Source organism: Pangasianodon hypophthalmus, chromosome 24 (assembly GCF_027358585.1).
Source record: "Pangasianodon hypophthalmus isolate fPanHyp1 chromosome 24, fPanHyp1.pri, whole genome shotgun sequence".
Lineage (NCBI taxonomy): Eukaryota > Metazoa > Chordata > Actinopteri > Siluriformes > Pangasiidae > Pangasianodon > Pangasianodon hypophthalmus.
In genome coordinates this window covers 15,532,318-15,556,904 of record NC_069733.1, presented here as the reverse complement: position 1 = coordinate 15,556,904, position 24,587 = coordinate 15,532,318, and the positions used below count along the sequence as shown (strand labels likewise).

Below are 24,587 nucleotides of genomic sequence, written 5' to 3'. Positions count from 1 at the left end.
GCTGATTCAAACGGCAATCAGCATTCACGTTAGGTCACAATGACTCCCTCTTGAGTTTAGTTTTATCAGAAAAAAAAGTCCATTCCACTTTGCAATTATTTTGTTTCAGATGGTGCAGATTGGTTCAGGTCCAGATTTAAGACTGATGGCTGAAAATTCTAGGAATTGTTCAAAAAGTGCTTCGGCAATCAATTAACGATTATAAGAAAAAGCTTTTTTTTTCTTTTCGTTTCTTTTAAAAGGTTTTATGTCCAAAGAGGCACTTTTTCTATTAAAAAAATGGAATAGTGCACCATGGTGGCTAAGCTTTGTAGTTTACTCTAGAGTCCCTAATGGACCTACTATTTCTTGTTTTATAAATATTACACAGTCATAATCCTGTTAAATGCCTGTACTTGGTCCATAGTGGCCATGTTTTTCTAATTATCCTGAAAATATTGCACAAAAATTCAACCCAATTAAATAAGCAGTTCCTGAGAAACACTCACTTATTTAAATACTATAGAGTTCATACTATAATGACGAACTCATCTTAACTCTGGGTGTCTTCTCACACATCATCTACAGTGTGTAACTATCAATTTTCCGTAAAAACCGTGAAAGCAGTTGTCAGTTATAGTTGTTTCAGTCAATCAAGCTTCTCTCCCAAGAGGTTTATTTGCCTGTAGCAACATATTTTTGATAGGTACTGAATTCAAAACCTTTCCAATACTATGTTCTTGATTTAATTGGCATCAGGCAAAAAAAAAAAAAACAGTTAGTTTTAAACAGTTAGTTTGGAAAAATTGACTTTAGGCAATTTATCTCCATATCTAAATCACGAGTTGTGAAAAGTCCACCTATACAAACCCACCAAATTCAGCCCGAGGCAGCTTTGGACAATAGTGATATGAATATGGTGTGTCATTAAGTTAAAATGTCAAAGTCTGCAGTGAATTTCCCCTTCTGGACAGGAGACTGAAAAAACAGAGTTAAAGAGTCCAAATCTCCTGTGTATTTGGGGAATGAATAGAAGGAAATAAAGAAAAAAAATGTGAATAACTCACAGTTCAGGAGATTAATTTATTAAAACAGAGAGTGGTACGTTATAGCACCACTATCAGGCTGGTTCATGTTTCTTTATGTTCCTGAGTAATTACGGGAAAGTACAACATTTATTCCTGCATGTAAGGTGATTCTGACTCACATAGCATTGTTCAAAAAGAGATTTTATTTTTATTTAATATTTATTCATAAAACGCTCATCACTCAGGTTAATTTAGGAAAATGCTAGTTCAACAATTCTTCGCTTAATTTAAATATAATCGATTGGTTGTTTTCCTCACATCACTGATTGACAATCAGTGACAATCAGACAATCATGACTTTAGTATTATAAGAATCTTTTGAGATACTGAGCAAACAGTGATTTGAGTCGAGTGTGTGATATTGTAACTAAATAAAGACGGTAGGAGAATTTACATTTATAGCATTTTGCAGACACCCTTATTCAGGGCAACGTACAATTATCTCATTTAAATAACCGAGGGTTGGCAGCTTGGGATTTGAACTCATGACCTTCTGCGCAGAAGTCCAACATCTTAACCACTGAGTTACCACTTCTACAGGATAGGGGTTTTAAGAGCAAGCCAGTGGTCAAACACAGTAATGGAACTAATCATAGAAATAATTTGGCAATCAAGAGATAGCAAAACAGTCAACACATACGGGAACCGGGGCAAACATGGCTCAGAACTTACTCAACTGGATATATTGGCAAGATTTTTCAATACACGTTTAAAAACCATGTGCTTATATAGAACAGATCCAAGTTGTAAACAGGAACTGAACAGATAGCATGATGGTAATTGGTGGTCATAGACTTGTAGCTCCAGTTGAGAACTAAAGAAGCAAACACTTCTTAGCTGGCTGAGTTTCTTTTCTCTGAATCATCCATCTGGAGCGTGCAAGGTGCAAGTAATGTTTGATTTTAGTTTTGTACGACTTCTTGTGTGTTTTCCTTATCTGGTGCTACACACAAAGACCTTCCTGTCAGGGAAATGAGTATAGCATTGTGCACATACAGATCAAAAGGAAGTGAATGAGTTCATGGTGGAAATGTTTGGAGATTGGAGCTTTTTTTTTTTTTTTTTGGTTTTCAACAGTCTCATTCTCTCCAGGTCGTTCTGGCATGTTCAGCTCGCTTGCTGCAGAATTTCTCTCGCCTCCGAGCTGTGAAGGTTTCTCAGCAGAGCTGCTTTTCTGTCAATCATCTTTTTTTTTTTTTTTAAATCTCCCATGGGACTTTCAGCATATTCACAGAGAGGGGAATGCAGCTCTTAATAAAAACAGCATCGGATCACACACACACACACACACACACACACTCACACACACACACACACAGACATGCACTGATGCATAAACACTGACATACACTCACAAAGAGAGTTCAGAGATTACATGTACATGTACTCATTTGTCATGCAGATAACAATCTAAGCACTGAGCTTAGAGTTGACGCTAGTAGAGTGTCCACCATCTGACATAAAACAGAAAAAAGACAGCTGCAGGGAGAACAGAGAGAGAGAGAGAGAGAGAGAGAGAGAGACCTAAACTGAAGTATGGATAAAGTGCTATTATTACTGAGAGTCTGTACATAATATAACTTTGATTTCAACAGTCAGTGCCTAGTATTAATAGGTAAGTATGTCACGGTCACAAGTAAAGTGTGTATATTGTATTTTGAAGTGCATATTAGAAGTGTTAAGCAATGCCATTATCTATTCAATCCAAATAATGTATTCGTATTCGGTTACTTTAATAATGCAATACTGTAATGTATAATAATCATCATAATAATAATAATAATAATAATAATAATAATAATAATATGATTAAATGTATGATTATTATGATTATAATGTAAATCTGTTATAATAAATGTCCCTAGGAGTTTTAATTCTCTTATGCCACAGCAATTTTCCAGCGATTACTTTTTTTTATTTATTAAAGAACAACACCTCACAGATTTATACATTTTTATTTATATTAAATGTTGCGAAACTAGTTCGTTTCTGTCAGCACTCACATTAACATAAACAGTCGTTCTCTCAGCAGCCTATTTTTCTGTGTCATGAAGGCAATAATACAGAAGAATGCAGCTTGTCATGTCAGGTCCTGCGTCCTCAAGGCTTTTTTTTTTTTTTTCTTCAAATTCATGTGCACTTAAATATCCAGAACACACTGTATGTAGGTAGCATACTGTAAAATGAATAATCATATCAGTATAGTATAGTTTCTAATAATAGCATTACACACTGTTAACAAACACCTAAAAAGTCACACGCACACAGAGGACTTCAGTGGTCTTGAAAGAGTTGGGCAAATATTTATGTATAAAGGCGTTCATAGCATGGCACATCCAAGGCATGTACACATTCCACTAAATCATAGACAGTGTAAATAAGTGCTCCTTATCATAAGCAATCTGTTATACAATTCATAGTACACGAAACAACAGCTTCTCCAAGTATAGAGCTGTCCAGCTTATGAACATGCCCTGTGACTCCCAAACACTAAAACGATCAGTTAGTATCAATAACTGACACCATGGGCTCTAATTTAAGCAGTTTGTTAGTAAAAACATGTCCATATACGAATCAGATCAAGCTCAAGATTAGTTTAAAAAAATGATTTCATAACACACAAGATTATTTTATGAATAAAGATGTTTCACAAGCCGAAAGGCCTAGACAAAACTAGCAATACCAGACAATACAACACACACTTAGAATGAAAACTGAAGATGGTATATTTGCATTTTGTTGAAATGTTGAGATTTTGTGTGTTTCTTAAAGATTTTATGTTTAAAATTTGTACATCTTCAAATTTATCCTCAAAATGTATTCTCTTGCCTGAGTCTTTGCTCCTTCACATCTGTTTTTACTGACAACCAAATACACACAGCATTTGACCATGGATATTTTCACTCTGTGACGTTAAAATACACACACACACACACACACACACACATGCAGGCACACATGCACACAAAGGCACAGATAGACGCATGGCCTGCTGGCTGGTCGTGTCATTATGTCAATCACTTCCGACTAGAGTGCTACCATCTGCCTCCCTAATGAAACCACGCGGCCCCGATCACACACTCATTCTCTACGTCTCTCTCTCTCTCCTTTCTCTCTCTAACACACACACGCAAGCACAAACTCATTCAAGGCTGCCCAAACCCTGGACTTGTAGCTAGAATCGCAGCTGATACTATTTATACAGATCATTTTTTTGTTGGCTTGGGCATGAAAGACAGAGTGAGAGATGAAGAAAGAAAAAAAAGACTAAAGACATACAGAACGATAAAGACTCAGAGGATGGCGCAGAACACGTCTGACATGGAACATGCCTCTGAACATTATACTCTGTCAGGTATTGTTAAAACACCTGCATTACACATCTTATTAATCATCTCTAACTCCTATTTCCCAACAGAGTTGTCTTCTATAATTATCCTCATTATTATATTTAATCGGTCAGGGGCGAGGAAAATTTATCATTATCATTATCGGCCGAATACCTCTTGTTGCCATGGAAACATTGTTGCTTTCTTGCATTTAGTTCCTTCTCCAGTAATGTTTTCGTTTTGCTTCATGAGAACATGTGTATTTAGAAGATTTATTTATAGGTTATAGAGAAATAAGTACCATGCTTTACTTCAGTGCAGCTTGAAAGCTTAAAATGCAGCTTGCCATGTTACATGAAAAATGCCATGTGTCTGAAAATGTATAAAGAAAAGTTATAGGTTTACCTCTGCTTGTTGGAAAGCACTGAAACTTTCTCCTTACAGAAAGTCAAGTGAAGTCAAGTCAAATTTATTTGTGAAGCACATTTTAAAAAACTACGAATGTTCACCAAAATGCTGTACATAGGACCATATAAAATCTTATGTAAAGTTTTTAAAATAAAGGTGATAAAACTGAGAATGTTTCACCATATCAACAACTAGACGTTTTTAAATCCGTTTATGTGGATTGTCGGCCGTACAATTCCCCGCATAAGCTGTTACTATAGAAACGATAATGTATTAGAAAGAGCGCATTAACATCATTTGAATTACAGCTGGAACTACTGTCAGACCTTTTGACCAATCAGAAATGAGAAGTCAACAGCACTGCGGTATAAGTATGAGATACCACCCAAAGATGTCTCTCAGAAATGATGTAAATGGCACTCATTAACACCAGGATTACTTACTTACTACTTACTCAATGTAAACAGCAACTCCATTTTATTGAACTAACTCAGCCTACATCACATACCAGTAGGCAACCATTTTACAACTGTTGCTATGGATACATTTTGGAGGTTATTATTTATGGACATTGCCATGGTTAGGTTATGCTTACATAGTTCCTGTAGCCATGATATATAATGTCTTATGTTCTGACAGTTTCTGTGTTAAACCTGCCTCCCATCCAGGGTGTATTCCCGCCTGTGTCCAGTGTTCCTTGGATATTCTCCAGATCCACCTCAATCCTGACCCAGAAAAAAACATGGTAACTGGAACACGCTTGCATGTGATGTGAACTGTCATGCCGTCAGATATTATGGCAGCTATCATGACAATTACATACTAACATGACACTCTTAGATTACCGGAAATAACTTGTCATGACAGCCCATGGCAGCATATGACATCTGTCGCTGCGCATTTACGATTTCAGAGTTACAATATTAGTAATAAAATAATAATCTTTATTTATATAGCATTTGAGATCGACTCCACAATTGTAAATTAAAAGTGTAGAAACAAAATATTTATGATAAAGCACATAAAAAAGCCATATACACAATTGACAATATACTATGAGAAGTAGAATAAGGATGGAAAACTGTGCAAGCAGGAAAAATGGTACTTATTTCATTTTACATGAAGCTTGCTGAAAGAACTAAACTCTATTATCTAGAACTTCTCACTCCCAACACCAGCATCAACCCTCTAAAAAGCTGTCTCACCGTTTACACATATCACATCATCAGACCCATTTCCACAGTTTTACTAAAATGATGGAAAGTAACTGTAGTCATTGAACAGTGGGTGTGTGTGTGTGTGTGTGTGTGTGTGTGTGTGTGCATTTCATAATCTGCAAGCATCAATAAATGCAAAAGAAGTGAGACACAGGGATAATGGCATCAGTATGTGGTATATCCATCAGGGATTCCATATAAACAAAGATATGAGTTGTCCTGAACAAACTTGACAACATACAATATGATTTTTACACTGTGACTGCAAGGAAGAGGGGGCATGGTGGCTCGGTGGTTATCCGGGGTTGGGGGTTCGAATCCCACCTCTGCCCTGTGTGCGCGGAGTTTGCATGTCCTCCCTGTGCTTAGGGGGTTTCCTTCGGGTACTCCAGTTTCCTCCCCCAGTCCAAAGATATGCAGTGTAGGCTGATTGGCATTTCCAAATTGTCCGTACTGTGTGAGTGTGTGTGTGATGTGCCCTGTGATGGGTTGGCACCCCGTCCAGGGTGTCTCCCACCTTGTGCCGCAGGTTCCACGGGACAAGCCCTGTGACCCTGTGTAGGATAAGCGGCATGGATGGACTGCAAAAAAGTCAAGGAAGAGACATCAGCATCACAACAAGCCAAAATAAAACAAACTAAGTTGCAAACATTTCATGCTTAAATTAAAAAAAAAAAAGGTATTTAAAAAAAGCTGTTTATCTTTTTTTATAGGATAGCCATAAGCCATAAAAGCCTGTCTTTTGTGAATTTCTAATGAAGTCAACTGGCCTTTGGTCACTTCCAAGTGAATAACACATTAATAGTCCGATTTCAATATGTGGACACAGGCAGGAAAAATGTGGAAGATTAATTATATCTCAAGGCAAATTCTGACTAACGCTCCTTTATTGATATGCTCCTGTTACTCTGAGTCCCTACAACTTATTTCCTCACTACAGAAAGTTTTTTATTGAGAGAACTATTTAGCTTATTAAACTCGGGAATGTCAGCTTCTCTGACTTAACGTCTTTCAAAGTCTCACTTTGAATTAAATTTGTCAAACCTTGCTGACCTCTTAATTAGATTTTCTTTTTATCCCACCTTCAGAAGTCACTAATCTATGAGTCTATGTAATATCAGTATTTTATTAACACCTCATGTTTTAAAAGCGTGGGCAGAGTTTTTTTTTATATATACAGTGGGGTCCAAAAGACTGAGTGCACTAGTGAAAATGCTTCTATTTTGCATTCTTTTACATTCTCATTACAAATTATATTACTGACAACAACTTGAGTGAAAAGTAGAATCTTTGAAATATTTACATGAATTTCAGACATGACAAGCTGCAATTTTTTGTCTTATTTAACTTTCAGAGAGAAAAAAAAGAGAGGCTGGTGAGGGAATAAGTGTTTATAGCTGCTATAATACAAGTGATAACAGGAAACTGTTTTACGGACATTCCACAACAACAAGTGTAACTATAAATAGTTAAAAGTATGATGTTGTTCATAAAATAATAAAAATTGTAATAGTTGGTAAATTGCTGTGGTATTAGAGGAATAAAACCCTTTGGGACTTTCTGGGGTTTTTTTTAGTCTTTATTAGTGCCCACAGTAGCCCCTGTTCTTGGTTGACAGGAGTGAAACCTGAGGAAATCTTCTGCTCTTGGAGCTCATCCACCTCAAGGTTCAGGATGTTATGCATTCTGAGATGCTTTTCTGCTCACCACAGTTGTAAAGAGTGGTTATTTGCGTTTCTGTAATCTTCCTGTCAGCTCACACCAGACTGACCATCACCAAGCATTTCTGCGGCTCAGAACTGCTCTACACTGGATGTTTTTTTGTTTTTTTTCACACCATTCTGTGTGCTGCCACATGATTGGCTGATTGGATTGCATGAATGAGCAGGTGTACAGATGTTCCTATTAGTGCAATGGTGAGTGTAATCACTCTTATCTTCTTAACACATTTTAGTGTTCACAACTTTTTAATGTAGCATTTTCAATCACTTTTGCTTGTTAACTTTGGCTAATATAATATTTTTTGTCATTGTGACAAAAGTTGGTGATACTGGATATTAGCTACATTTTCCTAGTGGAAATCTCATGAATAACAAAGTTGCTTAAAACTGATGTAAAATCCCAAATAGATATTATCATGCATATGTGACATAATACATACATAAATAAACAATTCATTCATTCATTTACATCATAAACAGGCTGATCTAGTCTTTAATTTTCTCTGATGTTTACCTTATTTTACCACACAACCTTTTATTTTGAAATAATGATCTAAACCTTTAATGGAAATTATGATCATTTAATATAATTCTGTATCTTCCTTGTTTAGTTGACTGACTTTTCTGTAATCTCATAATACTGATAAACCACTAAGCCAAGCCACAGGTACAAAACCAACACAATTACTGCCAGACAAATATGATTTCATAAATAAGTTTTTATTTCTCTGGGCAACAGCTGAACCTGACCAAAAGCTTCACAAACAAAAACACAGATTTGGTAAGAAGGCCTGCAGTGTTTCAGAGATGACATTCATAACATTTGTGATTATAAATATCCTCCAGTGTACAAGAGTAGAAAAACCTATAGAAATATGACTGTACAAAATATACACATCTATCAATCGAGCCGATTGACCCAGCCTTGGTTTTTGCATGTGATATCAGGCTGCTTTCCGTCTCAGTGAGAAGATGAAGTGAGCATGTAGGAGTGGTAAGTGTTAAATGATGGTGATGGTATGATTTTAGACAGCTGAATCTAATTTAAAAAAAAACAGCTAAAATGTGAAGTTTATTAGAGATGTAACGATGCAACTACATTCACTGATTAAAAGTTATAATCAGTTTCACATTCACTCCCACACACACATATATTTAATAGATTTTTGAGAGGATGGAAGCCTCTCAAAAAAAAAAATTATATCCATGCTCTGTGCAATTAAGCATTTGAGAAATGTTGGAAATAAATAAAATAATTGCTTCTTATTCTGCTAATATTTCACAGATGGAGATTAAAGTGTCTCACAGAATTTATCTTGCTTTTTGTCCTTTTGAAAAGTTTCTTTTTTCCCTTTTTATGTCAGTGCCTGAGAAGAGCTCTGTCTCTTCATGGCGCTAGGCTTTGTGAAGCACATATGGACGACTTGGGGCCAAATAGCACACTAGCAACAGGTTTGGCTTTTTATGCACGCTGTGCCCACGCTCGAACTCAGCCTGGATCGGGCACCGATGCCGTCATGAGCCAAGCGAGTATGGAAATGAAATTTAATCAAAGCACATGCAGTCACTTAGAAGTTTTATTCTACAAAAAAGTTAATGTGCACATGAATGAGATTTGTAGTGTTAGAATTCCCAAAAATAATCATTTTCTCATAAAATGATGCATACTGGAACAAACAAGTTTCATGAATATGAAAGGAACCTGATGTCCAAATTGCAAAAGAGAGGTGAAGAGAGATAGAATGCGTGCTATGTGCCTCAATTAGACAAGATATGAGATGAAGATTATTAATGGTGCCTAGCGCTGCAGGCTTCTTTCATCCAATTTGCAGAAATATCTGAAATATTTGTTAATTATCAAAAGACATGAATCATTCCACGTAAAAAAAATACACAAAAATGCCAGATCTGAATATTCTTTCACATTTCCTCACTTGAGAACATTACAAAATCAGCCATGAGGGTATTCTCCTCATATTAAGAAATGCAGTGATAAATAATGTCTTGTTTGCGAGTCATTTTGGATGAAATGCTTCAGATAGTCATGCTGAAAACACGTGTGGGGTTTAGTCTGATATTTCCATGCATTCAGTGCCATGCACCTCAGCCGGGGAATCTGAGGAACTCTGGAGAACGCAAACGGAATGCAGAGGCACCCAAAAACACACACGCATACATATACACAGACGCACACACACCAGGAGTAGATGGTGGGAGGAGGGGAGTTTCACGCACAGTTATCCCACGATCCACCTGTCATTCCCGCTTTCTTGCCATCCCTATACCAGTAAAATGCAAAGTTAAACCAGTAGGACCGTTAGGAATAAAGCCATAATGAAATCAGGGAACTGATTCCTTAAAGGTGCAGTTTGTAATTTTTAAATGTGATTCTAGACATGTAATAACGCTATAATTTTAAAGATACTAAAGCAAAACTGTCATGCATTACAAATTTTGCAACCCCCAATGGCTTTTTAATTGAAAAAATCAAATTTACCTTAAGTACCTTGTGTATTTGTGTGGGAAACAAGATCACCATGGTGCAAACACACTTCAGATATAGAGATGTTATCCACTCCAGAATCCCCCTTTCTCCTCTCCCAATCTTTGTAATATATCTTACAATAGAAGTGGTTTTGTATATCATAGACACTGTCTGCACTTACAGTTTGCATTTGTTTGCAGAAATGTATTAGATTTATTTCAGATTATTTGCTATAAAATGGGATGGCAGTCATTAGCCTGATTTGGCATCTCTGTAATTAACTGTTCTGTTCGCTGCTCCTCCAATGAAAATGTTTATAGAGCGAACGTGGGGCAGCGTGATTCCCGCCCCAGTGGACCTCTAATAGTGCTTGTTGCAGTTATCATTTTTGACCACTAGGTGCAACAATAACTCTATGGAAGCTAAGGGTAACAAGTGGAGCACACAATATCTAGAAAGGCGAGCAAATCAATGGGACACTGCCATATATCGGTCAAATAGCAATAGTTTAATATCATTGGTCAAAAGAGGTAATTAATATTTCAGTGGAATTTAAAGTGTATGGAATTGTGAATGAGTTCTTGGAGATTATGCAGCTAATATACAGTATACAGAGGGGCTCTGCACCACCTGCCCTTATGGACGAATCGCCACTGTAACATACCCTATTTGATCATTTTTATTATCTATGATAATTAAGGAACATTTGTAAAATTTAGCACACTAACTGCCTTGTTGCTTTAAATCACATTTCTCTGTACATTTCCTCATAATATCAATTCATGTCCTTATGGTATGCACACAACTGTAGTTCTGTCTTCACATTTCTGGCCCTGAAAATAGTTCTGCCCCCATCTGGAACAGAGCTCTGTTTCCTTAAAAGGAAACTCTCATACCTCAGGAGTATGTAGTTTTAACAAATAACTGGGGTCTGCTGGGAGAACGGAAAGCCTTGCTGATTTTTTTATAATTGCAAATACAATTTAGGCAGCTCTAAAAATTACAAACTGCTCCTTTAATATCTTATTTCTGGAAATGAAAACAACTGTATAAATGGGAGTTTGAGGGGGAAAAAAGAAGTAGTTATAGGCAAGGTGGTTCATCTCAGAGAAACTGACAGCATGTGAATGTCCAACTGAAGTACAAGAGAAAAAAAATCAAATGACAGGACTAGTTTGAAATTACAATCATTTGCATATTGTGTGTTGGTGATGGTGATGATGATGATGGTGATGATGATGATGATGCGTGATCATGAGTTTTAATTTATCACGACACGTAAAAGCAAGAGATGCAAAATAACCCAAATCAAACTGAGAAACACTGAAGCCAGAGCCCAGTGTAAGCATATGGAGCGAGGGAGCACTTTGGATTCTCTCATTCATCTGAGATCATTCCAAATCATCCAGTTTGCATCCAGGAAAAAATGGCTTCTCTGCTCTGCAGTTAGCATGGCATTACCAACCCCCTCCTATTTAAAAAGACCCCAGGAAGTCAGTGGGAGGACTTCCTGTCATGTGATGGTTGATGAGAGCAGGGTGTTGGTGGAGTGGAGAGGACGGGGAACAGGAGGCAGTCCGTTACTGCTACAGCCTGCGAAAAAGGGAAGGAAAACAGATATAAAGAGAAATATCAGGCATTGTAGAAACACACAGACACAGCACCTTAGATTCGAGGTTTTTGATTATGTTGTTGTGTATGTTGTATATTAAGCAAGGTCTTGGTTATTTTGACTCACCCTTAATGTGGAATCTGTTATAAAATAACACAAAATAAAAGCTATAAATTAGTATTTAAATTCAAGCAATCAATGATGATGTTTTTGGTTATTAGTGAGGTCATAAGTAAAGGTATGTACGCTATGTTCCTAAGCCTAAACTTAACCTTTGCAATTTTTCATGTCACTTGAGTCATGGAAAATTGGTAGGAAATTGCAAGTGTAAGTTCACAATCACTCAGTACTTAGCTGTTTCTGTGGAAGAATAGGCTACAATATATAAATATATTACAGTTTTGAAGCTTTAATATATGTAATATACACTCTATGAAAAAAAACTTCTTTAAGGGTTCTTTGGATGCTCTGTGCTTTCTGAAAGGAACTATTCTCTGTTAGAATAAACACTTCTCAAGCATCCTTTGTATGTTAAAGCATTCTCAAGGTGTTCTACTTGTACCTTTACTATCTACTGTAGTTCCAGCCTTCAACCGTCCCTCACGTCTCTCTCTCTCTCTCTCTCTCTCTCTCTCAGGCTTTTAGTTGGGATCTTTGGATAGTTACAGGCTACAGCCTCATGCCTGTGTAGTGTTCTGCATAGAACCTTTAAAGCTTGCCCCAGAAGGAGAAACTGAAGGATACTTCAGGTGCTAGATAGAACCTTTTCCCCTAAGTGCAATAACCAAGAGATTATTGGCAGATGAAAAGCTTAAAATGGTAAATTGGAATGTTCTCTGAGACGTAAAGATTGTTGTAGGTTTCTACATAGAATCTTTACAGATTCCTTCAGAAGAACAAACCAAAGAAGGAAAGAATGAACCTTTATTAGCATGTTTTTTGTTAAAGTGTAAGAGGTCCATTGGAGGGTTTGGGGCAATTGACTGATCATTTTTGAGGATGTCTGAGTAAAGCTGCCCAAAAAAAGGCTCCTCAAGGGTTATTTGGATGGGTAATAGTACCAGTTACCTAAAGGGATTCCACCTGGAATGATTTTGAACGTGAAAATTATAGCTTCTGTTAAAGGGACCTGCATGCAAACTTATCTCCTTATAAGCACAAACTGAGGAACCCTTTACAGTGCTAGATTTACCTTTTTTTCTCCGAGTGTAAGGGGGGAAATGGTAGCTGTAAACGCTGAGCAAACTGAAAGCTGACTCACAGTTAGAAGTCTGCTAACCTGCTGCTCCATACAGCACGGCTCTTTCACTGCTCATCTCTTTTTGTTCTTTTTGAGTCTCCAGATCTTGACTAATGAGTAATAGCTCAGAAAAGTATGTAGGTGCCTTTAGATAGGTTAAAGAAAAGCCCACACACTTCAGCAACACGTAGCTGCCTTTCAAACTAGTCATTTGAGCTGCAATATTAGTTTGAAAGTCCTCCCACATAAAATAACGAGATGCGTGGATACCTGCAGCCTGAAGAATGATTAGAATAAAGCCAATTCTTTTCCATCATATGTCTCTTTCCTTTCAATATATACAATTGAATCTTAACTGATCTTAACTGAGAGATTGGAGGATAGAAAAATAAAACTTTTGCTAAAATTTTGCTTTACCTTAACACCTCAAGCTATGTAACACTTTTAGCACAAAATGTATGAGAGAAATTATTCATGGAAGGAAAAGGGGGAATTTGAGGATGGAAAACCAAAAAGATCTCAACAAAGGTTCGTGTTTGAAACATTGGACAATAAACACAAAGGAAACACAGTAGCTAGTGCACGTTTCCACACATAATATTGGTGGATTTATAGTATGTATGAATTAAAAAACAACCAAACTTCATAAAGGAATTTGGGGAAAAGAAGACCGATGCTAACTGCTTATACTAATTGAGCTGGTTTAAATGGGATAGCATGGCTTGGTGTTAACAAACGGCTTAAAGTGAATAATTTTTTGTTTTTGTGGAACCAAAAAAAAAAACAGCACCACCAATGGTGGTAAAAAAAATAAAGAGATTGGTAAGTGGTAAAGGCTGGGGCTAATTTCTAGGCTATCAGTGACAGTTGTATCAACTTGGTGAAATGGCCCTGGTGTTAGTGTGTACTGGGGCTAATTCATTTAAACCCACATTGTGAGTACATCCATAACACATCATCAACTGGGACTGATGTCAAATACAATATAAGGTGTAATAAACATGAACGAGGTGGATTACTTCCTTGAACATCTGAGTTTAAAAAAGCCTCCAAAATGGAGGATTAAAAAAAAGTAAATAGACAAAGCAAACAATCAATGTACAAATGACGCAAGGGACAAAAGACAGAACCGTAAGTTTTGTTTGGTTTGAATGAAAGAGCTGACTAATGACAAGCACAGCTTTTCTGTTTACCGTGCTTGCTAATTGACAGAGACATGGCGATCATGAATGGAGCTGCCTATCTGTCTTTCAGTGAGTATGTTCCTGTATGTATGCTTAATTGTTTTATGTCTATAAAGAGACCCCATGCTCTAGGGCACAATTGTAATGGTTTCATAATTGTAATGCTGACTTAGTAATAAGGCTAGTCGATTTTTTTTTTTTTAGCTTTCCCATTCGATATCATGACCAGCCATCACTGGCTGTCACAAGTATAACGTTATACACTCACCTACGTGGTTTCTGACATATCTATGATACATAGCTATCTAAAAAAATATATATTTCATAGACAAAAACTGTAGTGTCAGCGATTCATGAAGCCAGAATTACTGGACTGTAGATATATTTTATGTTGTTATTTGAAACTATGAAACTATAATGCAAGTGTGCACCTGTGTGGATTTTTCAAACATGTATTTTCCAAAATGAAAAACTTATTTTGCAGGATTCTACATCGGACAAATTGAAGAACGCTTCCTGATGCTAGAACCTTGTTTTCCTAGGAGTGTAACAAGATCTCACAGCACATTATGGGAATATAGACTGTCTCTTAGACACTGAGCCTACACTGTATGAATTCTGGATATTTTTACAGTTCACTAATGTTAGCGTAAGAACATTACGTAAGACTATGCTCTCAGAAGAAAAAAGCTAACTAACATCCACATAAAAAGACATTTATTTTCTTCCTTTTTTCTGCTCCAGATCCCTGTGATTTATCGGACGATATGTGATATGCCTTTGTTTTGGTGCTCAGAAAATGTCAACAGATAACTGGAACATAGTCTGATCCCTAACACCACTCACCTCACTCCTCAGATCAGATTCAATTAAAATGCTCAGACTTTTGTTTGACAATCTTTTGGTATCTAATTTCGAGTTAAAGCCTCGGATGTCTGGGGAGAAATTGCTCTCATTCATTAAAAGCCTTCATTTTTATGACATTATAAAGCATGGTCCAGTGATTAAGGCTTTTTATTCAGGGGAATTTTCACTTGCTTTTCTAAAACACACCATCAGGACTCTTGCATATCCAGAGCCTTGCTCTAAATACTTCATTTGTCATGTTCTGCTGAAATAATAAAGGTGCCAATTAGTGAGCTTAGACCTGTTTATTGTGACCTTTGACAAACTGGAGCTATCAGGCTATCAGCCTGTTCGCTCAGGTGCATAATTAAATGGGAACAAGTGATGACATCGGTCATGAGAGAGAGAGACACCATGCCAGTGCGACTCTAACCGCTGTGATTCAGCATCATCAGGAACATTTGACTCACTCTGCTACTTTCAAAACTGCATCTATAAATTAAATGAAATTTTTTTTTTTCATTGAAAGTTCTGTTATTGTTTCAACCTGTTATTAATGTAAGTGTCCAGAACCAGTTATATATCTGCATCATATCGACTGCACTTATTACAGGTTTCAGGTAAGTAATCATACGGTGGAGATAGTACATTAATGATAGGTTAGAATTAGAGCTTCAACTCACACGAGTTCTTACCTTTAGTATAAATGAGTGTGACCATGTGACCTGAACTGAAACTCATTTGCCAGGTTTAGTGTAAAAAATAAATCTGTTTATGATTCACATGAATAATCACATAATCTCGTTGGTGTTAAATCACAGCTTTAAATGAACATTTAATTAAAACTAAGTGTGATAGTGAACTAATAGAATCAACTCCAGAACTATTTCCACCGTTCATGAAACTTAAAATGAGCATAAAATGAATGTGATAATATTTTCTTAAGCTTTGCAAAAAAAATAAATAAATAAATTCTTCGAAATACTCCAATTTTTTTTAGCACTCCTCTAATTAATAGTTAATGAAGCCTCCTCCAGAGAGCAGAACATCACTGAGATTCTTCTTGTAGGCTAATTAGGTTGCAGAGGATTTTTGGACCCTCAGCCATGCACAAAAAGCTCCTTTACTTTTTTGTTTTGTTTTATTTTGTTTTGTTTTTTCACTTTGTGCATGTTCAATTCAAACTGGTTCAAATCCAGAGACAGCCATTTAATGTCCCACAATCATTTCTGTTGACTTTGATGCATTTATGGTGTATATTATCTTAGATTAGCCAAAAGTCTGTGACCACAATGAAAATATGGCATTTTTTAAATTTTAAACTGGAAATAAACAAAGTTTAAGAATTTTGAAAAATGTAAAACAAGGGAAAGAAATGATCAATAATCAAGATTCTGCACTATTTCTAGGTCACTGTTAAATTTAAGCAAATTTGTGATATTGACCAACTCTATAAAATTTGAATTTTCCTCGAGTCTTATCCCTTTTAAATAATTTGCTACATTTTTGAGAGAAAATGCTATTATTTAATTTTTTAGTGAAAATTTTAGTAGCTTTTCTAAGAATTTGAGCAGAAAATTGGAATCACTGTGTGTATTATTTATTCATTCATTCATCTTCAATAAGCGCTTTATCCTGATCAGGGTTGTGGTGCATCCAGAGCCCGTTCCGGGAACACTGGGCATGAGAGGGAATACACTCTGGATGGGACAGTCCATTACCGGGCATCATGCACACACACATTCATACCTAGTGGGAATTTATCACAGCCAATCCATCTACTGGTATGTTTTTTGAAAGTGTGGATGAAACCAGACAACCTGGAGGAGACCCTAAATAATAAAATGTCTAAATAATAAAATAAATTATTCTCTTAAAGGGCGGCTATAATTTTGGAGTCGACTCTATATTGAATTCTGTCAACGTAAAATGAGAAACATGAAAAAAAAAACAAGGGGGAATAAAAGAAAGGACTGAAAAACATAATAAAATTCCAAAATGAACATTTTTTATTGTCGTATTTTTTCATAAAGGATGAGTGAAAAGAAGGAGCTCGTGATGAATAAAGCAGTCACTAAGCTGTGCACCATAAGGCATCTGTAATTACAAGCATTTACACACCTACAACCTACAGTATAGGAACTCAATCATGGAGAAAAGTCAACCAAATATTCACACACAATTCCAAAAAGAAAACAAAAAAACTATATAATAAACTCAAACATGAATTCATAATTAAAGTCTTAAAGATCATGTAAGGTGAGAAAGAAAGAAAGAAAGAAAGAAAGAGAAAGAAGACACACGATTTATATGTTCATCGTGAGATGGAATTGGCGAGTGGAAAATTCATTTACAGCTACGAATTCTAACCGAGGTCCATGGCACGGTGAACAGGCTCAGAACGATTGTTAACAATCACTTCCTGTTTACTTCACACTTCCTCCTGGCTCCCATACTCTGACCTGATATGATATTATAGAGAGACTTATAGAATGGACTAGATAATAGCACAGGTAGTGTTCGAAACATCTATCTTACATTTTTTTAAAGCAGTCTAATGATGTTATCCTGGATGACTCAAAAATATTAGAATTATGTATGAGAATATTCTATTTAACCACTATTCATTACATGTGATCTTCTTTTAGTTAAAGTGGTCCCTTATGGGTCCTTCTTCCATGCATTTAAAACGTTTAAGCTGTACAAATATAAATGACCCACAAAAAAAAAACAAATATCTGAATCTCAGTGATCCCAAAATAGACTTCAAAAACAGCAGCGACAGATCTATAAGCAGTTCGAGACCTGGTTATAATGGAATAGTACGTGAATAGTACGGATTGTCTACACCCAGAGTGTATGCGTACGGCTGCGTGATGGCTAAAACAGGTTAGCAGATCTTTTCAAGCCATACGCAGCTTAATGTCACCTCCATGGTCATACATTAAGAGCAAGATATGGAATGGTGTCCGTTGCATTTTCCACTATCAACGCTTTGCATGCAACAGTCGTTGATGTTTCATAATTTACGCATGGCGATGGAAAAATCTGGTATTGTACAATGTCGTGCTTTAAAATACGTTCGACTTCAACACATCCGTACATGTCCAACGCAGTAAGAACGACGAACGTAGCTCTCTTTCTTATTCTTACAGGCTCAGAAACGGAGTTTAACCCCAACAAGGTCTCACGTCATCACAGTTAAATATAATACAATTCAAGCGTCTATAACTGACGTGTACAATCATAAAACCGGCAGGATGTCTTCAAAACACAAACATGCCATTTTCTGTCTTTTTTTTAAACCTTCATTTTTTTTCTAGTTGTTTATTTATTTATTTATTTTTTAAAATAAGGATAATTGTGCGCCTTCAAAGAGTAGTAAAGCTTTGTGACTTGAAACGGCCACATGAATGCCAACACACACACACACACACACACACAGACACACACACACACACACACACATTTCTTAGACTATCCTTGTGAGGACCATCCACTGATTTAATTATTAATGCAGCTAATGAATGCTATCTAATTCTAACTCTAATCTTAACCTCAGGAACCAAAACGAAAGCTTTTGGCTCTTGTAGTTTTTTAAACAAAAGCTGTGATTATTATTTTTTTTTTTAAATAAAAAAAGTTTTCCATGTGGGGACCAACCAAATATCCTGACAAGGTCAAACCATCAGATATTCCTGTCCTTGTGGGGACATTTGGTCACCAAGTTATAAAAACGTGCATATATATATATATATATATATATATATATATATATATATAGATACACACACAAACACACAAACATAACACACAAAATGGATGCCAGTGATTGGACTGAAAGCAAATAAATAAACAATAGTTCAATTCACAAATCGAAAAATAAATACATTCACTCCATAACTACACGTCCTTATGAAAATAAAAATTACAGACGCACGACTCACAGAGGATAAAAACAATTAGCATTTGTTCATAAAAACGCATCATCAAACGCACTGACATGGCATGTGACTGAACAGAAGTTCATCAAAAAGATAACATCGACAAATTAATCATGAATAAATTCAAAAGTTCAGAACACAAACAGATTTAACAGATTAAGAGAAAAAACAAAAAGGAAACAAACAGAGAACTAAATAATAAATAATAAAGAAATCTTCCGTCGTCCATACATGATCAAACAATAAACAGAAGAACATGATGCAAACTTGACTACACGTACAATCCAGCAGTTTCCCCCAGTGCACAGTTTTCCCACAATGCCGCATGTCTAACGCCAATAAGCTCAATCTCCAGGACTTCAGAGTACTTCTGATTTTTTTTTTGTTTGTTTTTTTAGAACCTGGCTCATTTTACATACTCAGCTGATTTCCAGAAGTGGCCGGGGTGCGAGAGGCGGCGGTTGCGCTTGGGCAGTTTCTCTAGCAGCTCCATCAGTTTGGAGAAGCTGGGTCTCTCCTCGGACTCGTGAGCCCAGCAGAACTGCAGGATGTCCTAAACAAGAGCAAGAACGTCCACATAAATCTACAGAACTCAAGCTCTGCTGATAAAGACAGCAATTTTCCAAGTATTTCCCACACACACATACATACAGGTCACACTACATGTATACGGTGCCTTGCATTAGTAATCACCCCCTTGTACTTTTTGTACTGTAATTTAGGATGTGAATATAATGCCAGTTCCAAATTCAAGGGGGGGGGGGCGAATACTTGTGCAAGGCACAAGTTATATTTCATACCAAAAAAAAGATGTGTACTCTAATGAGTATTTCTGAAGGAAATCGTACAGGCAGTCCCCCACTTGGTTAAATGTGTAACCTTCCGTTTCCATTTCACTTTTGTATATAAATGAACAAATTACTGCAAAAAAAAAAATTATTTTTCGAGAAAGAAAATTCTAGGGCCATGTGACTGGAGTTTCATCATGTGCCTGTCTTACAACAAACCACAATCTACAACTATTAAAAAAACATTATATATAAATTATATAAAATTATATAAAAATTTAACAAAGAATAACAAATAATCATCGATATGGTGGAGTTTTCTGTAAGGAGGCAGTTGTAATTTTCGCTGCCATGGGAAAGTCTTCAGGACAGGAAGTAACTTGTTTCGCTGATGTTCCACAACATTATATAGTAAACAGATAAAAAGTATAATGTGTCATTTTTTAGTAAGTGAAACTGGCAAATTGCTGTAGTGTAAGACAAATAAAATACTTCGGGATGTACTGATTGAGGAAAATAATCAGTAACTCCGCTCAGACCACTCAGACCATTCTGATTATTTTCCTATAACAGCATGTTTTACTGCTTACAAAGTCAACGTAAAACACTGATGAGTTTTTATCCATCATCTTTGTTGAGTGACAAATTAGACCCTATTCTTGATATCTTCTGAATCTACTTGTATGTGTGATCATGTTTATCACTTTTGGGATCTTTAATATTGTATATTACAGTAAGAATTAAATTAAATACAAGGCAATGCCCATGTCTCTGAAGAGTGACAGAGCCATATTTATTTCATGAAATCATTTGCACTTTAGACCCCAGTTAGAAGTGTTTGCATATTTTTCTATCATCCTGCTCACCGATATCTCTTTGCCCATGCCGATCTGAGTGAGGTTGGGTCTCATGCCGCTGCCCACTTGCCATATGATCACCTCAGCTGGCTGGTTTTTAAAAGGCCACTCCCGTGCATGCAGCTCGTACCAGATCGTCCTGGAAGACAGAGTTCAAAGTTCAAAGATGTGTGTGTAACATGAAAGCCCTCATGATACCCCTCCATTAGACCTGAGTTGGACCTCTCATGGTTTAAGGCGTGTCCAGAAAAATTGATTAAATAGTCAAAGGGGGCTCTTGACTTCTGAAACATGCGCAGGATCACGCTGATATTCTTTTCACCATAATTAAGTTGGAATTAAGCCTAATTAAAAATCAGAGAGTCAAGTGTTGATACCGAACAAACAAATCTGCTCATCAGTACACGGAGGATTCAAAGAGAAATGCCAAAGAGGTAAAGAGACAAACATCAGTAGCAATTCATTACAATAACCATGTTCAACCATGCAGAAAACATCCTGATTTGATAATGAATATGAATTGAGGAGGGTGGAGTGAAAATCCACATCCCACTGTTCACAGAATGTTCAAATTACAAATCACAGAAACCATGAGAAGCCCAGAGAAAACCCATGTGAACACATGGAGAACACAGCGTCCATGAAATAAATTAAATACAAGGCAATGCCCATGTCTCTGAAGAGTGACAGAGCCAGAGATCTTCCATATGGACACAACAGCTGAATAGAATTGTGTTAGGAGGCAGCAGAACAGCATCCCACATCTCCCCCATCCATCCATCCTTTTTCATATGCCGTGCACCCACACAGTGTAGTGAACAAGGGCTGAACACACACACACACACACACACACACACATACACACAGTTTCTGCCTCTGGACAGATTAGAGTCCAGCTGTGTGAACTTCACATTAAGCTTAAGGTTTTATATTTGGCTCAACACTGGCAGAAGTCAGAAGTACAGAAATATAATCAGCAGTGCAATGCATAAAATTATGGAGATGCAGATCACACAGAATGGTGCGGAAAACAAAAACATCCACTGAGCTGCAGTTCTGCAGGCATAATTGCCTTATTGATGTCACTGGAGAATGGTGAGACTGGTTCGAGCAGACAGGAAGGATATGGTAACTCAAATAATATGGTAATCTCTGTACAACCGTGGTGAGCAGAGAAGCACTTCAGGATGCACTACGCAGCAAACCTTCAGGCGGTTGGGCTACAAGAGCAGAAGACCACATCGGGTTCTACTCCTGTCAGTCAAGAACAGGAATCTGAGGCTACAGTGGGAACAGACTCACCCAAACTGGACAGGTTTAGATTGGAAAAACATCCAGTCTTCAAAAAAGAAAGAAAAAAATTAATCCTCACGTCAGGATATGTTTCACCACCCCATCATCTATTATTTTCTTACAGCACATCCCTAAGTGTTTTATTCCTTACTTATAAGGATGCATTACAAACAAACATTCTGGCAAAACTACAAAACTGAAATAAAAGGAAAAATCACTGGGTCACATTTTATACTTTTTAATGCCATTTAAGGCATTCACTTTTGCAAAATTGGTTTAATTCCTTTCCATACATTTTGATAGCCCACAGATAACACAGGTGGGTATCACACTGGGAGAGCTTTATTAGCCTCAAGGAACGAATTAGCTAACAAAAGCGTTGAACTGGCAAGCTGGACATCGCCATTACAATCTCCAGGGGAACACTGTGGGGGGAATTAAGCTGAACAACAAAAAGCCAAATTCAGCACCTAATCCCAAGCACTTCCCCAGAGAACAGCAAGCGGTTAAGGATATTACACTTCCCACATTCTTCTGTTACTTCTCTCATTTAAAGTGGGTGATTATTGTACTGAATTAATGGTGAGTGACAGATCTGAGGTCACTTACACCTCAATTCAGAGAGTTGAGGGATGAAATGAAACATTAGAGTTCATTAACTGTAATGCATTTGGAGACCTTTTGTGATAGTTTTTCCCATCACATCGTTGCTGGTCTGAAATGAGATTGACTCTGGTGTTGTGCGTTTAATTGATTGCTTTGGGCTAACAGTTCATTAGCCCCGAAGGGAGACGCTATGGGCAATAAAGGAGTGCTTAGCACCCCCAAATGAGATCTTTGTAGAGATATTTGCAGACCAAGCCTGCACAAACTGCTTTATATTAGAGGTAAAGAATAATGAATTCATAACAACTATAATTTTTTTTAAAAGAAAGGATTAATCGGTTAGACAACTAACTACGAGAAAGTTAAAAGTGGTCTTGATTTATATAAGATTTCTCTTTAGTTTTTATTGGCAACTCATTGGAATAGTCTTGATTTCTATGGGATTTTTATTGGGTTTCTCACTGGATTTGTGTTTTTCCCATTGGAATATGGCCTCATTTCTATTTCGATTGGATTTTAAAGGGTTTTTCACTGGATTATACTGTAGTCTCATTTCTGTGTGGTTTCTACTGGAATGTAATGGTTATAGTATATTGGAACATAGTCTCATTTCTATGTGGCTTCTACTGGTTTCTAATGAGTTAACCATTGGAATATGGTGTCAGTTCTATGTGGTTTCTACTGGTCTAATTTATATGTTACTGTATTTTAATGGGGTAGCAATCAAAACACGGTCTCAATTCTATGTGTTTTCTACTCAATTTTAATGGGGTATATACTGGAATATGGTCTCATTTCTATCTGGTTTTTACAGGATTTAATGCCTTATCTATTGGAATGCATTATCTGTTGGAATATGGACTCCCTTCTATGTGGTTTCTACTGGATTTTAATGGGTTATACACTGAAATATGGACTCATTTCTATGTAGTTTTTACTGGATTTTAATGGGTTATACACTGAAATATGGACTCATTTCTATGTAGTTTTTACTGGATTTTAATGGGGTATCCATTGGAATATATGGTTCCTATTGGATTTATACAGCCTGGTTATTAATGTGATATATAATATATAATATACATTCTATAACATTATAGCATAACATTATAGAAATTTAATATTTTTAAAAAATAGGGTTTTATTTAGCGATTCTAGACATTTCATGCAAGTCCTATGGCATTCTGTAGGTTTTACAAGATTTTTGTTTTACATGTGAGTCCTCCAAACATCAGGCATTAGGTTTCTCCCTTATCAGTGGGAGTGGGAGTACTATGAATTTTTTTTATATGGCATCCCATATACACCCCAAGATTTCCCATGAATGCATCACACAGGGGTACATGAGCTCCCATTGATAATCCACGGATTCCAGTTGGAGTCCCACAGAAATTTCCCATAAGTCATGTGTCAAAGTCACGTGCTTTTACGTGTCACATGTGTAAAAGTGAACCCACCCAAAGGCAAAGACATCCGACTGTTTGGAAAAGGGGAGCTGATCTTCGGCTGTCTCCGGGGAGAGCTGGCGGACAATCTCGGGAGCAAGATGGCAGAGCCAGCCGCTCGGGATCCGCAGCTTATCCTCTCTCCTACTGCAGAGAGAAAGGAACACCAACAAGCAAAATCCATTTGAGCCCAGCAAATTGAATCCATTTTATTTTCCTTCATGCATTCATGTTTCCGAGGTTTGTGCAAATAATTTGCCTAAACACCTTTAGGGAAAAAACAGGTTATCATCAAGAAAAAGAAATTGCAAAGTGGCGTGAAAGTTTTTAATACAAACTGATTTTTCTTTTCCACATGCTGTTCTGTTTTCATCTCTAAATGACACTATTGATAGACGAAGCCATCAGATGGCGTGACCTTCTTTTGTGCCATGAGACCATAAACGGCTGCATACATAATCACAGGACTTCAGTAATGTAGATTTGCATTGACACAAGCTCTGGAAACGTCAGAAACAGTCAGAGCTGAAGCGCGGTTCCCTGAA

At 36.8% G+C, this 24,587-nt stretch overlaps 1 protein-coding gene across 6 annotated transcripts in view; it reads right to left on the bottom strand.

Annotated features, from left to right (window-relative positions):
• Positions 1-7,606: 7,606 nt before the first annotated feature.
• ksr2 (kinase suppressor of ras 2) overlaps positions 7,607-24,587 on the bottom strand; it is a 106,205-nt gene continuing 89,224 nt past the window's right edge. For 4 of the 6 annotated variants that reach the window (XM_034299106.2, XM_034299108.2, XM_034299110.2 and 1 more), the window contains 3 exons: positions 24,055-24,189; positions 20,708-20,837; positions 17,096-19,606 (listed from right to left, as the gene is read on the bottom strand). In XM_034299106.2, coding sequence (XP_034154997.2) covers positions 19,460-19,606; positions 20,708-20,837; positions 24,055-24,189 — 412 coding nt within the window. In that variant the 3' untranslated portion in view covers positions 17,096-19,459. Of the gene's footprint in view, positions 11,821-17,095; positions 19,607-20,707; positions 20,838-24,054; positions 24,190-24,587 lie in introns of those variants that run through there. The other 2 variants (XM_034299107.2, XM_034299109.2) reach the window with 2 other exon arrangements.